Here is a 14,282-nt window from a genome sequence, read left to right on the forward strand (position 1 = left end):
ATTACAGATGCAACAGAGCACTTTCACATCGATTAGCCTATTTGATTCTTGTATCAGACCTGAAAGGTAATCAGGGAAGAGATTATTTCTGTTTTCAGATTAAAGACAAGAAGGCCTAGGGAAGTTAAATGACTTGTTGCAGGTCACATGACTAAGAACAGCAGAGCCAAGGCCAAGCCTTCTGGACCTGTAGCCTGCACTGCTTACACTTCACCCATCCAGGAGCTTTTGCTGTTTGACATGCAGGGAGCTGACTCATGAGAGTGGGAATGGTCAGGAACTAAAGAGCATTCCTTGGGAAATTAGTCCTGTCTGGCCAGTAACAATCATTTGGGCACTGCTAATGAACCAGGGCTTGGCCAGTTTAATGAGATTAATAGATGTTCTGTCATCCCTGGCCGCCTGGTAAAAGCAGGAGCCTCTGGACCAAGGAGGCCCTGGACACTGATGAGTCTAATTGCTTGACTTTCTCCAGAAATAGTCTTCCCATCACTAGTAGCTATTTTCCTTCTGAACCACCCGGATGTCCCCAGGGTTATCTAAGGGCAGAGAGCTGGCCACAGGCTGCTGTGACCCTCATCCCCATGCAGGAGAATAAGGCCAGAGGGGTCCAGCAGGACTGAACCAAGACAGAGACTATAAATAGCATTGGGGGCATCAAGACCTAAAGCAGCAGCTCCTCCCTTGAAATGAGCATTTCAGGAGGAAGAGATTCAGTGCTGGGGAGGATTTACAGAGTTCTCTGAGTGCCTGAGACTAGACTTGATCTGATAGGCAGGATTTGGAGCACATGAGGGGTGACATGGCAGAGTTTTAGAGTGTTAAGACAGCCATTGAGACAGTGGAATGGAGAGTGTCGAGTAAGAAGCCTTGATTCAGGACCCCTAGCTACACTCCCCTCACCAGCTGGTTGACCTTAAGTAAGTCACTTATCTTTGCTGATCCTCTTTTTTTTTTTTCTTCATTTACAAAATGTGGCGGGATGGGTGCAGTGGCTTATGCCTGTAATCCCAGCAGTTTGGGAAGCCAAGGAGGGTGGATCAGGAGTTCGAGACCAGCCTGACTAGCATGGTGAAACCCCGTCTCTACTAAAAATACAAAAATTAGCTGGCTGTGGTGGCGGGCACCTGTAGTACCAGCTACTCAGGAGGCTGAGGCAGAAGAATTGCTTGAACCCGGGAAGCGGAGGTTGCAGTGAGCCAAGATTGTGCCATTGTACTCCAGCCTGGGCAACAGATGTCTGGTGAGAGCCCTCTTACAGTTTCATGGACAACCATCTTTTTCACTGTGTTCCCACGTGATAGAAGACACAAAGTAGCTCTCTGGGCCTCTTATTTGTTTATTTTGTAGAGATGGGGTCTCGTGATGTAGCCTAGGCTGGTCTCCAACTCCAGGCCTCAAAGGATCCTCCCATCTTGGCTTCCCAAAGTGCTGGGATTACTTGCGTGAGCCACTTCCTGGCCTGGGGCTCTTTTTTTTTTTTTTTTTTTTTAAGGCATTAAACTCATTCTTGAGGTCTTTCCCTTCCCTTTGGGACCTAATCACTCCCAAAGCCCCACTTCCTAATACCATCACATTAGGGATTAGGTTTCAACACACAGATTTGGTGGAGGAGGCACATTCATACCATAAGAGATATAAACTGGCTTTGTTCACTAAAATTCTGTACAACTGTGAGGAATTGTAGTAGAAGAGGGAAAGGGTGAGGACCAAGGAGAGCATGTGTGGCTGACTCAAGGTAACATAATCTTGCCGGGGAAGTCAGAACCCAAGGCATCCCTGTGCCATGTGCAATCTTGCCCCTGCAGGTGCCTGTTTTTGAGGTCCTGATTCCAGTTCTGGCTTTGCTCTATTAACCAGTTACCTTGCTTCTCTGAACCTATCTCAGTTTCCCTATGTCAAACACCTCCTCACAGGGCAGTTGTGAGGGTTAAATACTGTAATACTGTGCAGCATTCAGTAATTAGTGGCTGTCCTTTTTTTTTTTTTTCTTTTTTTTTTTTTGACGGAAAGTCTCGCTCTGTCGCCTAGGCTGGAGTGCAGTGGCGGTGATCAAACAGTTCTCCTGCCTCAGCCTCCCATGTAGCTGGGATTACAGACATCCGCCACCATGCCCGGCTAATTTTTTTTTTTTAAAGTAGAGACGGGGTTTCACCATGTTAGCTAGGCTGGTCCTGAACTCCTAACCTCAAGTGATCCACCTGCCTTGGCCTCCCAAAGTGCTGGGATTATGGGCGTGAGCCACTGTGCCCAGCCAGTGGCTGTTGTTACTGTGACGGCTCTCTGGGTGTCTCATTTACCCAAAGATCGGAGGTACCTTTTAGGGCTTTTCTACCTTTGCAAACCCCTGCCACTTTTCTCCATGTTCAGGCTTGGCTCTCCTGTGTTCAAAAACAATTTCCAGCTGAAATGTTTCAACTGGAAAAAAATGAATTTGTTTTTGCCACATTTCTTCTGCTCTTACTAGCCTGGAGAAGCAGGCCCATCCCTTTGAGCCGTAAATTGCATTTCAAAGCCTGTTTCCCTAGTGGATTTTAATTAGCTTAAAAGGCCCAGCTTTTATGCAGCAATTGTTTCTCCTGCAGGTAAAGGTGAAGGCACTTATTGGGGAGCCAGTCCCCAGTTTTCTCAAACATAGCTTTTTTCTTTTTTCTTTTTTCTTTTTGAGACACTGTGCTCTCTCCCAGCTCCTCAGTGTCCTGGGGGCCTGTATCTTACCAGCCCCAAATGAAAAATGGAATGTAAGGACCCTAGACTTAGCGTCAACCCATGGGGTAATCTTGTCTCTGCTACTCACTAGCTGTAGCATCTTGGCCAAGTTTTTACTGTGGGTAAAACTTCTCTTCTGTTCTTCCGAGTAAGAGCATTTATAAGCTCCATGTGCACACAGGTCTCCGCTCATCTGACATTGCAGAAGTCTCTAGGAATAAATTTGCTTCTCTCCTTTCCCCCAACCACCAAGAACAATCCTTCTACCCACCTCTCCTCAGCTCATTGCTAAACCTAGGACCCCTGGGGGCTGCAGACACCTTGCTCTCAATTACACAGCTAATCTGTGAGGCAGAGCTTGGCCCAGGGCAGGAAATAGTTTAGCAAGTGAAGTAGCTCCTGCTGAATGGATGTCAATATTTTCTAGGGCTGCCACTCTAAGCTAGGGGGGAACCTTGAAAAGCGTAGGAAGAATTGGGTGGGAGGGATTGAGTTGGTCTGTGGAAGTGGGTGTTTGGTTGAAAGATTAGAAAATGGTATCTGGGACCTCTGCCCTAGTGGTCCTAACCACTTAAGGCAGCCCACAGCTAGACCTTCTCACCACCTCCTGGGACATATGTTTAACCACTCCCTCCCTAACATTGATTGAACACAACAACCTGGAATACCATGTCTGAATTTAGAATTCTTGGACTCATTAGGATTCTGTACTTGAACCTGGCAGTTCAGGGAGACCTAGCCTGGCTCTACCTCCTTTTCATTCCCTTTCCCACCTCTATCCCTCACTTAGAGGAGCCTCATCAACATGTGTGTGGTCACTCAAGCCTTTGCACACCCCCACAGATACCTGTCTCCTTGGGCTGAGGGAGTCCACACAACTGTAGCACATCCCACTTTCCAAAGGAGTGTGCAGGGCATGAAAGTGGATAGGGGGCTGTTTAGACGAGGAGCTCAGAGGTTGGGTACCTAGCGTGTGCCATAGGTGAGCATTTCTCCTTTTAACTGCAGATTTCTCACCCAGAGCAGCACTTGCAACCACATACATACACTTCCCAAGTCTCTCCTCTACAGATCAGAAAACTGATCTTCATATACCATGGCTTCTGGCTGCCCCTCCTTGGCATTATACAGAATGTGTTTCACTGTGACCTTTACCCTCATCTAGAATGGGGTTCGCAGATGGCAGTATTGGAATAAAGAGGTGCAAGCCAGTGTAATTACAAGATCTTGTGAAGGGCTTTAGGGTTTGCAAAGTCCTTGTATGTACATCATTCCAAACCCCAAGGAATGAGAGAAAAGACTGGCAGGGCCAAACCTTAAAAACTTGGCTCACCAGTCAAGGTGAGTACTGATCTCGTCACAATACCACGAACAGCTGTTCAGCAAATGCTTCCTGCTCAGTGGTGCTTGTGGCTCCCAGTAGAGGTCACTCTTTGTATCTCCATCCACACCCCAGGCTTGGTTGACTCCCTCTAGCCAAAGCAGGTGGCTTCTCCCTAGGCCAAAACTATAGCACTTTGAGCTGAACCACCTAGGAGAGAATCATCTGATGCCCACACAGGGGCCCTATTAACTTCTTGTATACCCGTGGATAGACAAGGAATTAACCCTTGAATGGCTTGTCATCCATGTAGGAGAGGGACTGTCAGCGAGAACTGTGAGGAATGGCAAGCCCATGGGAAAAACATGTATTGAAGCATTTCCTGCCTCGTATGCACAGTGTGTTACTACCTTTGTGTCCCTCACTGCCTGATAAGTGTAGATGAGTGGAACCAAAGGTAAACTGAGTAACAAGAGTCTCTCTCTTTCCAAGTCAGTTCCAAAGCTGGCACCAGCCCCTTCATCAGTAGCAGTGATGGGACCCTCTCAGCCCCTTTCCTTTATCTGAGATAATGCACTGCTGACTCCAGTATATCCATTGGGTTCACTTTAAGCCTAACCCTGGGAGCAGTTTCTTCCCAAGTTGGGCTCAGGTCCAGCCTATGATTCCCTTGTAAACAGTACCACCTGCTGGTCAGAACGTGCCAGCTTCCAGGCTGGGAGGATTTAAGAGAAACAGAGTCTCTTATCCCCTAGTGGGATAAGAGATACAGATGTATCTTTTCCAGTTCACTGAAAAGAAGTCAACCCAAAATATTAGGTAAATATTTGGTAATATTAGGTAAATATTAGGTAAATAGGTTGGCAGACTGATGAAAGTTTTTATATATGCTATTTGGAGTCTTTTATCACCTGAAATGGCCTTAAGGTTAGGTTACTGAGATAGGAGGGTTCCAAAAGGGAGTGGCATCAACCTGTACCAATGAGCAGAAGACTGGGCCGGGAACTGCCAAGGCTTAACTTGAGGCTTTTCCTACTGAAATTGAGCTTCTCTCCTTTCCCCTTTCCTCTTGGAGCCTATGCCCAGCCGTAAACTGTATGGGAAAAATTTGTACAGCCCTTTGGAGTAAAAGACCTGGCCGGAATATAGAGAGCAAAGGGTAGGTGCAGTCTCATCCCTAAGCCAAACAGAACAAAATTTGAACGAGTTAGTATTAATATGGGTAACTAAAAAATAAATTTATTGAAAATAATTCTCAGGTGAATGTGCTGACTTTCTGTGGTATCTAAATTGGCTTTAGCTCTGGGAAGCAAAATGATAAAGTTGAAAGAAATAGACTTTAGGGACAGACTGACCTGGGTTCGAATGCTCATTACTAGTAAGTTAATGAACTTGTCAATCAGTTTCTGGTAAAATATGAGTAATCATGACATTAACTTGTGGGATCTTGGGATAATTCAGTATTGTATACCACCCTTAGCCACAGCGAGTGCCTGGTGAGGCTTTGTATTAGTCCATTCTTGCACTGTTATAAAGAAATACCTGAGACTGGGTAATTTATAACGAAAAGTTTAATTGGTTCACAGTTCTGCAGGCCGTACAGGCTTCTGCTTCTCGGGAGGCCTCAGGAAATTTACAATCATATAGTGGAAGGCGACGGGGAAGTAGACACGTCTTCATATGGCCAGGGCAGGAGGAAAAGAGACAGTGGGAGGTGCTACACATGTCTAAACACCAGATCTCAGGAGCACTCACTCACTATCATGAGAGCAGCACCAAGGGGGAAATGCATGATTTCAGTCACCATGATCCAGTCACCTCCCACCAGGCCCCACCTCCAACACTGGGGATTACAATTAGACATGAGATTTGGGCGGGGACACAAATTCAAACCATATCAGGCTTAGCTAGCATACCCTTTTCAAAATGGTTGGTAGCAATTCAGACAGGTCTGTGTCTGGATCAGACTAAGCAGTTTTCTTTTCTTTTCTTTTTTTTTTTAGACAGAGTCTGGCTCTGTCGCCCAGGCTGGAGTGCAGTGGCTTACTGCAACCTCCGCCTCCCGGGTTCAAGCAATTTTCCTGCCTCAGCCTCCCGAGTAGCTGGGATTATAGGTACCCGCCACCATGCCTGGCTAATTTTTTGTATTTTTAGTAGAGACGGGGTTTCGCCATGTTGGCCAGGCTGGTTTTGAACTCCTGACCTTAGGTGATGCACCCGTCTCGGCCTCCAAAGTGCTGGGATTACAGTTGTGAGCCACCACGCCCGGCCCATGCAATTTTCATCGTATGGTGGTGGTCTAGAGTAAACATCACTTGCAAATACCATGTGACCATGGTTCTACATTGAAGATCTTCAAATTTAGATCCTGAGTGGGATAACATTTGAGATGAGCATTAAAGGAGTAGACTCAAAAGAATTAGAGTCAAGCAGATCAGGGGGTCAGATCCCAGCCCTGCCATTCACTAACATTGTGGTCTCTCTGAATGTGAGATTTCTCCCTTGTAAAATGTTGTGGTTCTGCATATCATGTGAGTACCAAATGAGGGAATGTATGTAAAGCACCTGGCATGAGGTCAGCAGCCAATATGTGGCAACTCTTGGTAATATGACAAGAAAACAAGATGCAGGAACAGGTAGGCTGGATGCTATAAGGGTTAAGGAAGGTAAGAGGCAATTCATTTATCCAGGATATGGGCCGTGGGCAGTCCTTGAGCCCAGCCCAGGGACCCAGCTTCACCGAGGCTCTTTTTCTTCAGGTGGGCACCATGTCCTTGAAGCTTCAGGCAAGCAATGTAACCAACAAGAATGACCCCAAGTCCATCAACTCTCGAGTCTTCATTGGAAACCTCAACACAGCTCTGGTGAAGAAATCAGATGTGGAGACCATCTTCTCTAAGTATGGCCGTGTGGCCGGCTGTTCTGTGCACAAGGGCTATGCCTTTGTTCAGTACTCCAATGAGCGCCATGCCCGGGCAGCTGTGCTGGGAGAGAATGGGCGGGTGCTGGCCGGGCAGACCCTGGGTAAGCCTCTCTTCACTATATTCTCCTAGTATTCTCTAGAATAGCTGCTATCACTATCCAGTTCTCAACCCCCTTCTCTCTTTCTCTCACCGCTACCACTGCTCTGAGATTTTATAAATTTATAAGCTATGTTTAAGTTTTAAGTAGTTATAAAATTAATCCCTATAGGGAAGAATTTTAGAAGCCTCTGGAAAACACTTCTGACCTGTCTCTGCTTTCTCAGAGCTTCTTAGTGACAGGCTTTACAGTTCCAGTTAAAATGCAGATTCTCCAGAGAAAGAGAACAGAGTGGCCTAGAACAGCCTGTTACACCGGGTACAGATGACTTAGGTTAGAACCGTTTCTGAGAGCGAGCAGGAGGGCCTGAGAGCACAAGGACAGTGTGAATACGCTTGGCTTTGGTGTCATGTCCATGTGATATGACTATGCTAGTGGTCTTTCTTGAAGTATGTACAGTGTTCATGCATGTGCATTTACTCCTGTGTATATGTGTATGTTTGAAAAGGGGTATCTGTATGTGTTTTTTCCTGAACAAGAAGTATATGGATTGACTGAACATGTGGAGATATGTGGACACAACCCTTGTATGTATAGATGTAGTGTGTGTGTGTGTGAGAGAGAACATATTTGAATGTGTCAGCAGATATACATATATTCATTTACCAGGTATTTATTGAGACCTTTTCATGTAGTAAGGACTATTCTAGGCATGAAGGTGTTTGGTAGAACATCCATGTGAATGTGCATTGGCTCATTTGCATGTGGGTAGTTGTCTATACTGAGTGTACTTGAGAATACACGTTACCTGTGTGTGAGTTACTTACCTGGATATGTGAATGTATGTGTGAGGGTGGCTCTGTGTATGCGTTCCCATGTACCTGATGTGTTACGCATTTACATGAGTGTATTTGAGAATGCATATAGGAATATTCGACGTGTGTGTGTCCGGTGGGGCTGGGGGGAGGACATGTTTATGAGCATGCCTGGATGGATCTGAAAGTGTATGGACATATAAACAGGCATATCCATGTGATACCTGGATATGAATCTAATGTTTGAAGATTAGATGTATGAAGACCTTTGTTGGCACCGCACCATCAGTGAGCAGAATCCATGTGTATACCGTGTAAGCACATGAATTGCTGTGCGTGTGCATGAGGGTGATGTGTGTGGGCACACTGTCATGTTAGCATTCCAACTCTGCCTTCTCCCTCCACACAGACATCAACATGGCTGGAGAGCCTAAGCCTGACAGACCCAAGGGGCTAAAGAGAGCAGCATCTGCCATATACAGGTGGGGCTGTCTGACTGTCTGTCTGTCTGAGTGGGATGACTCTCTCTTTCCACAGAGGGAGTAAATGCTGGTGTGACAGTGTGCTGAATCTAGAACTTGGGGAGGTGTCTGGAGATGAGGGCCTGTGGAAAGTGGGCTGAGTGGCCGTCCCTAAGCTCCAGCCCTCTCCCCTTTGTTTCCCCAGTGGCTACATCTTTGACTATGATTACTACCGGGACGACTTCTACGACAGGTGAGCAGGGGAGGGGCGTGCCCAGGCGTGAAACAGCCAAGCTGGAAGGGTCCTGAGAGATGGTTGGTGCAGCCCACTGAGTTCTCCAAATGAGAACCCAAACCCAGAGGTTTGCCTGGGGTTGCTCCACCAGTCAGTAGCAGAGCTGAGACTGGGGTCCTGTGCTGCAGGTGCTCAGGCCAGAGCTCCTACCACCATACAACACTGTCTGCCATGCTAACTGCCCTTTTTCCTTCTTGTCCTTGGGTGAGGCTCAAGGAGACCGTACAGCCAAGAGCTATATAAATGTGGCTAGTTGGAATACACAACAGGGTACAGCGCTGGTTGCAGGGAGTTTGAGCCCTTCCCTCTGTGAGGTGCCCAAGCAGCTGGTAGGAACCCCAGAGCTCAGTCTAAGCTTCTTGGGTTTATATTTAGAGACAAGAGGCCAGCAGCCATTTGGAAGTCTAATTAGTCCCTGGCAGGCTGTGGCCTACCCTGCACTCCCAAGCCCTACCCAGACTCCAGCCCGGAGGCTGTGGGCTCCCACTACAACAGCACTAGCCACATTCTTGAGTAGAAATCATGGTAGATACTGACTCAAATCTCTCCTCCTCCCTGCTTCTCTCCCTCTGTCCAGCTTAGCCCACCCCAGGCAGCCCAAGAAGAACAGTGCCTCTCTGAGCATCAGTCATCCGCCCCCATCCTCACCCCGCCCCTGTGAGTCGTTTCAGGAGACAGTGTGGTGTAGTGGAAAGTGTCTTAGCCTGGGGGTCAGAAGATTTGGATGCTAATCTCAGCTCTGCCACTGAATGGGTTATGTGATCTTGGGCAAATTCCCTTCCCAGTTTGTGAAATGGGCTTTGCACCAAGTGATCTCTCCAGGCTCCTCCAGCTCTGGGATTCTGTGGTTCAGTGATTCTGACCAAGGCCAGAGCCGTCCCCTCCCCTTGGGGGCAGAAATGCAGGGTCTGGGATTGGATCCATTCCCAGAGACTCTCCATCTGCAGCCATCACCACCTCCAGGAAGGGGCTCCCTGAACAAAGGAGCCCCAAGGAATGGGGCTTTTGCCCAGTGATGGCAGGTTTCCTGGCCGTTGTCAGGAAAATTGGCCCAAAGTTTACCCCCTGGGCTGCGATTCCCTGAAAAAGGTGGCAGCAACAGATGTCAGAGAGACCACTTCTCAGCCTACTGAGTTTCTGCCTGGTCAGCTGGAAAGGAAGCCCTCCTAGAGAGGGCTTGGAGATGACTTTGGTTGGGGGCAGTGCACAGCCTGGGAGCCCTGGGGGGGTCTGATTGAGCTGCCCAACCTTGATACTCTACCAAGCCCCTGGCCTTTGTCTCGAATGGAGCACGAAGGATGTGGTGATTAAGGAGGTCAAGTAAGGAAAGGGCTTAGAGTTCAATCTTACGCCTCTGAGGTCATGGGTTCGTGAATTGAGGGTCTCAGTACCCTGACCTTTCATCTATTACACGTTCTAAAGTGTGTTTTTAACCGAATTCTTTCATGCTGTGCCCTTGGGTGGACACTGAATGTGGGTAGCCATCCTCATTTGGCATATGGGGAAACTGAGGCTCAGGTAGGCTCAGTTGACCCCCACTCCCATACCTCTCTATTCCTAGCTGGGGATTTGTGCTGCTTTGAGATTTGCAAACTCTGAGCAGAGGTTGGGGTGGCAGTTGACCAAGCAGAAGCCAGGTCATGTAATAGAGCAGGCCTGGGTGCCAGGGGACCTAGGGATGTCTCCTCTTTTGAATGGGGTATAACTGCTACCACCTGCTGCCTTGCCTGCCCTTACTGGGCCTGGATGGTTGGAGAGGTTGTAGTGAGGTAGTGAGGATCCCAACAGCCATCAGGGTCCGGCAAGCCCTTCCTCTTCACTCCAGGGCTTGCTAGGAGCCAGCAGAGGTGTGTAGTGCAGGCCTCCCAGCCCCTCACCAGCCACACACGTTTGTAGCTGGAGCTGCAATACCGCCCTGGTGGCCACAAGCCGTGCTGCAGCCTCTGGCCCATCTGCCCTCACAGGCTCTTCGACTACCGGGGCCGTCTGTCGCCCGTGCCAGTGCCCAGGGCGGTCCCTGTGAAGCGACCCCGGGTCACAGTCCCTTTGGTCCGGCGTGTCAAAACTAACGTACCTGTCAAGCTCTTTGCCCGCTCCACAGCCATCACCACCAGCTCAGCCAAGATCAAGTGTGAGTGACTGTATCATATTCCTAAGTAATTTGCATTTTTATCATTAGCAAAATAATAGAATCACATTTTTTACATTGGAACATAGATAAAACAACAAATCTTCCACAGTTCTGCTGCTCTAACACAGCCAAGTATTTTCATGCATTTCTAAGAGGAAACAGCTGATGTTTTAGGAGGAGGGGTTGTGTTGGGCACAGAGAGTCCAGTGCTGGATATGGTGCCCAGTGAAGAAATGGTGCCGTCTTTCCTCTAGTAAGGATAAGGACAGGTCTACACAGGCCCATTACTCCACATTCACTCTGGTACACGTGCTGCTTAACTAATCACCCAGGAATTCAGATTCCAAAAGACACATGTTCTTGCTCAGGTGCACACAGAAGAGCACACCACACACACACACACCTGTGCTCCTGTCTGTCTTCGGTCCCTTTCAGAGTTGAGAGATCAGGAGAAAAGATAGCCAGGTTCAGAAGTGTGTGCTGTCACTGTAGGGAGGGACGCCAGGTAGTCTAAGGAGGAGACCTTTTTCCTAAGCAGGGAAAAAACAAAACAAAACAAAAAATAACTGCTTTCCTGGTTGAAAGAACAGGGCTGAGGTTTTGTGCTAGTGTCAAGCCTCCAGCCCCCTAGGTGACAGCCCTGTCCCCCCTCCACTCCCAGTAAAGAGCAGTGAGCTGCAGGCCATCAAGACGGAGCTGACACAGATCAAGTCCAATATCGATGCCCTGCTGAGCCGCTTGGAGCAGATCGCTGCGGAGCAAAAGGCCAATCCAGGTCAGCTTCTGAGGATTCTCACCCACCTCCATGACCAGGGCCCAGGGCAGAGCATGGGGAAATAGTACATGGGAGAGAGGAGCTAGGGTGGCCCTGCAGATCCTGGACCACCTGTACTCACCATGCTGAGGCCAGCTTCCGCTAAGGTGCTGCCCTAGACAGCTGCCCCAGGCTGAGTTTTATTCTCCTCTCCTCCACCCCTTCCCCTCAAGATGGCAAGAAGAAGGGTGATGGAGGTGGCGCCAGCAGCGGCGGCGGTGGTGGTGGCGGCGGTGGCGGTGGCAGTGGTGGTGGCGGTGGCAGCAGTCGGCCACCAGCCCCCCAAGAGAACACGACTTCTGAGGCAGGCCTGCCCCAGGGAGAAGCACGGACCCGAGATGACGGCGATGAGGAGGGGCTGCTGACACACAGCGAGGAAGAGCTGGTGAGGGCCTGGCCAGGGGCACGACTGGGACTCGACTGCGCTCCTACTCTCAGGAGGCCAACAGGGGAATGGGCAGCCTGAGCTGGTTGCCCCCACTGTGAACTTCCTGTTCTCTCCTTCCCAGGGGTTCTGGTCCTGGGGGAAAGAGGGAAGAATGAGCAGGGGGCGCTTGCCTATCTCAGACACCATCAGAATTCCCACTGAGGCCTAGGGCAGACCTCCCCCAAATGCAGGCACATTCTGGCCTCCGGTTTCCACATGAGTTGGAGAATGGGAGATTCGGACATAAGGGAGCACACACGGCCTGCAGAGCTTCAGAGCAGGGCTGGGGTAGCTTGTGGAGGCCACAGCCAGGAGGTGGGTTTTTCTAAAAGCCATTGCTGCTTAAGCATGAAGCAAAAGCTGTCTCATAAGGGGGTGAGCTCCCCGCCTGTTACTAGAACTATTCAGGCTGAGGCCGGCAGGCCATTTGACAGGGAGCTTATGTTGAGTGGGAGGGTGGACCAAACTCTGAGTCTGTGGGATATGGGTTGTACACTTGCTGCTCATTTACTTAATGAGCTCTCATTGAGCACCAAGACCCAGATCATACTCTCTAACTTCACATAACCTTAACAAGAGCCCTGTACTATGCAGAGTATTCTGTTCCCACATTTTACCCTGTGAGGAAATCGAGGCTCAGAAAGGCTGAGTGGCGTGCTCAGGGCATCAGCTCGTAGGGACTGAGCCAGGGTTGGGGTCCAGACTGACTTGCTGGATCTGCAGCTTTCTCCTTTTCAGCACTGCTGGGTTCTGTCGTGAGAACAGATGGGCTCATGGCCATGACGGTTAGGAGGTCTGCCTTATGCTAGCTCATCTCTCCTTTGAGCGTAGCCTGATCCTTCATCTTATTTTCTCAGGCATGGCAGTGTCCATAAAGGCCCTAACAAAGACTTGGATGCCCCCAGAGATGGGGAGCTCACCAGTCTATAAGGCTTTCAGCCTTCTCCAGTGCAGGCTCTCTGCACAGAAATGGGGCTCCTGCCACTCCCAGAACACCCTTCACTGGCCTGTGTGGGGTCCTCAGACCACCCTTCCAAGTTCCCAAGCCAGCTTTGTTGGCTGGTCCCATAGTCATTCCCCTTGGCTGTTCCTGCCTCTTCTGACTGTGTCCTCTAGATGCCCTCTGGACCCTGAAGTTTTTCTGGACAAATGGCTCAGGGCAGGACTCAGAGCTGGCAATGAGTGATGTGTGGTCTCTCTTACCTCCTCCCTATCAGGAACACAGCCAGGACACAGACGCGGATGATGGGGCCTTGCAGTAAGCAGGTACAGGGGTCCTGTCCTGATGGGCAGAGGGTGGGGAAGCAGTGAAGTGGAGGTTGTGCCTTTTCCCTGGATTGGGCAGGAAGTGTCACGAAGCATACCTGGCCAAGTAGCACTGACTATACCCAAGAATGAGGTCCCCTCCATATCTAGCCATCCCGTCACACCCCTTCATGCCTGGGGCTTGCCATGCTGAGGAAGCAGGTGCTGTAGATGGGCCAGGCGGGCCCACCTAGCAAGGGTTCGTTCCCTCAGCACACTCAGCCATGTTGCCTGTCTCCGCCCTTGAGGAGCTCCTAGTCTGGTAGAGGAAGACATAAGCCATTACCACCTAGTGTGAGCAGGATAACAATAGAGCGAGGCCAGGTCATGGAAGAGATGATGTGTAGCTGAGCCTGCTAGTGATTGAGGGAGCAGTGTTCCACACCAGGGGAATGGCCTTAGCCATACAGAGCTGTGACAGTCCTTGGTATGTGGTGAGGCCAAGAGCCTCCTGTGGCTGCAGTACCCCCCTAGTTGGTAGAGGACTCTGCTTATCGTCAGAGGGTGATGATTGTGATGGGCCGTATGTGTCAGGCTTAGGGGCTGGGATTTGATTCTTTCATGGGGGGGGAAATGCCCTGTGTGACAGGAGCTGCACCTGCTTTCTCCGAGTTCATCTTCAATCCCACAAGCTGATGATTGTACCAATATAATAGATGTGGAAACAGACACTAAAGGGTGCAGGGAGATAAGGTAGTAGTTGGTGGAGCCTGGATTTCAGCCCAGTGGTGAGTGGCTTCAAAGCCCACTCTCTGGCCACTGTTTACCATCTACTCTGCCCTACCTTAAAGGAAAGCCAGGCCACACCTGGCTGTGCCTACTACTCTCTGACCCATTCCCTTGGGGTGGCTTGGGTGGAGGAAGGTCTCAAACACTAGTGTTTCCAGGGAGGTGTCTGGATAGATGACACATTTATGCTGTAGTAAGATATTCCACCAGCAAAGGCTTCCAGAAGAGCTTTAGAAAATTCTACATATGCAGTC

At 49.5% G+C, this 14,282-nt stretch overlaps 1 protein-coding gene across 12 annotated transcripts in view; it reads left to right on the top strand.

Annotated features, from left to right (window-relative positions):
• The window catches only part of RALY (RALY heterogeneous nuclear ribonucleoprotein), a 97,829-nt gene that overhangs the window by 71,163 nt on the left and 12,384 nt on the right, over positions 1–14,282 (top strand). For 8 of the 12 annotated variants that reach the window (XM_019017026.4, XM_063702062.1, XM_063702061.1 and 5 more), the window contains 7 exons: positions 6,790–7,054; positions 8,276–8,348; positions 8,533–8,580; positions 10,587–10,753; positions 11,415–11,528; positions 11,741–11,952; positions 13,212–13,260. In XM_019017026.4, coding sequence (XP_018872571.1) covers positions 6,799–7,054; positions 8,276–8,348; positions 8,533–8,580; positions 10,587–10,753; positions 11,415–11,528; positions 11,741–11,952; positions 13,212–13,256 — 915 coding nt within the window. In that variant the 5' untranslated portion in view covers positions 6,790–6,798 and the 3' untranslated portion in view covers positions 13,257–13,260. The remainder of the gene's footprint in view (positions 1–6,789; positions 7,055–8,275; positions 8,349–8,532; positions 8,581–10,586; positions 10,754–11,414; positions 11,529–11,740; positions 11,953–13,211; positions 13,261–14,282) is intronic. The other 4 variants (XR_010132208.1, XM_063702065.1, XM_063702064.1 and 1 more) reach the window with 1 other exon arrangement.

This window comes from Gorilla gorilla, chromosome 21 (assembly GCF_029281585.2).
Source record: "Gorilla gorilla gorilla isolate KB3781 chromosome 21, NHGRI_mGorGor1-v2.1_pri, whole genome shotgun sequence".
Lineage (NCBI taxonomy): Eukaryota > Metazoa > Chordata > Mammalia > Primates > Hominidae > Gorilla > Gorilla gorilla.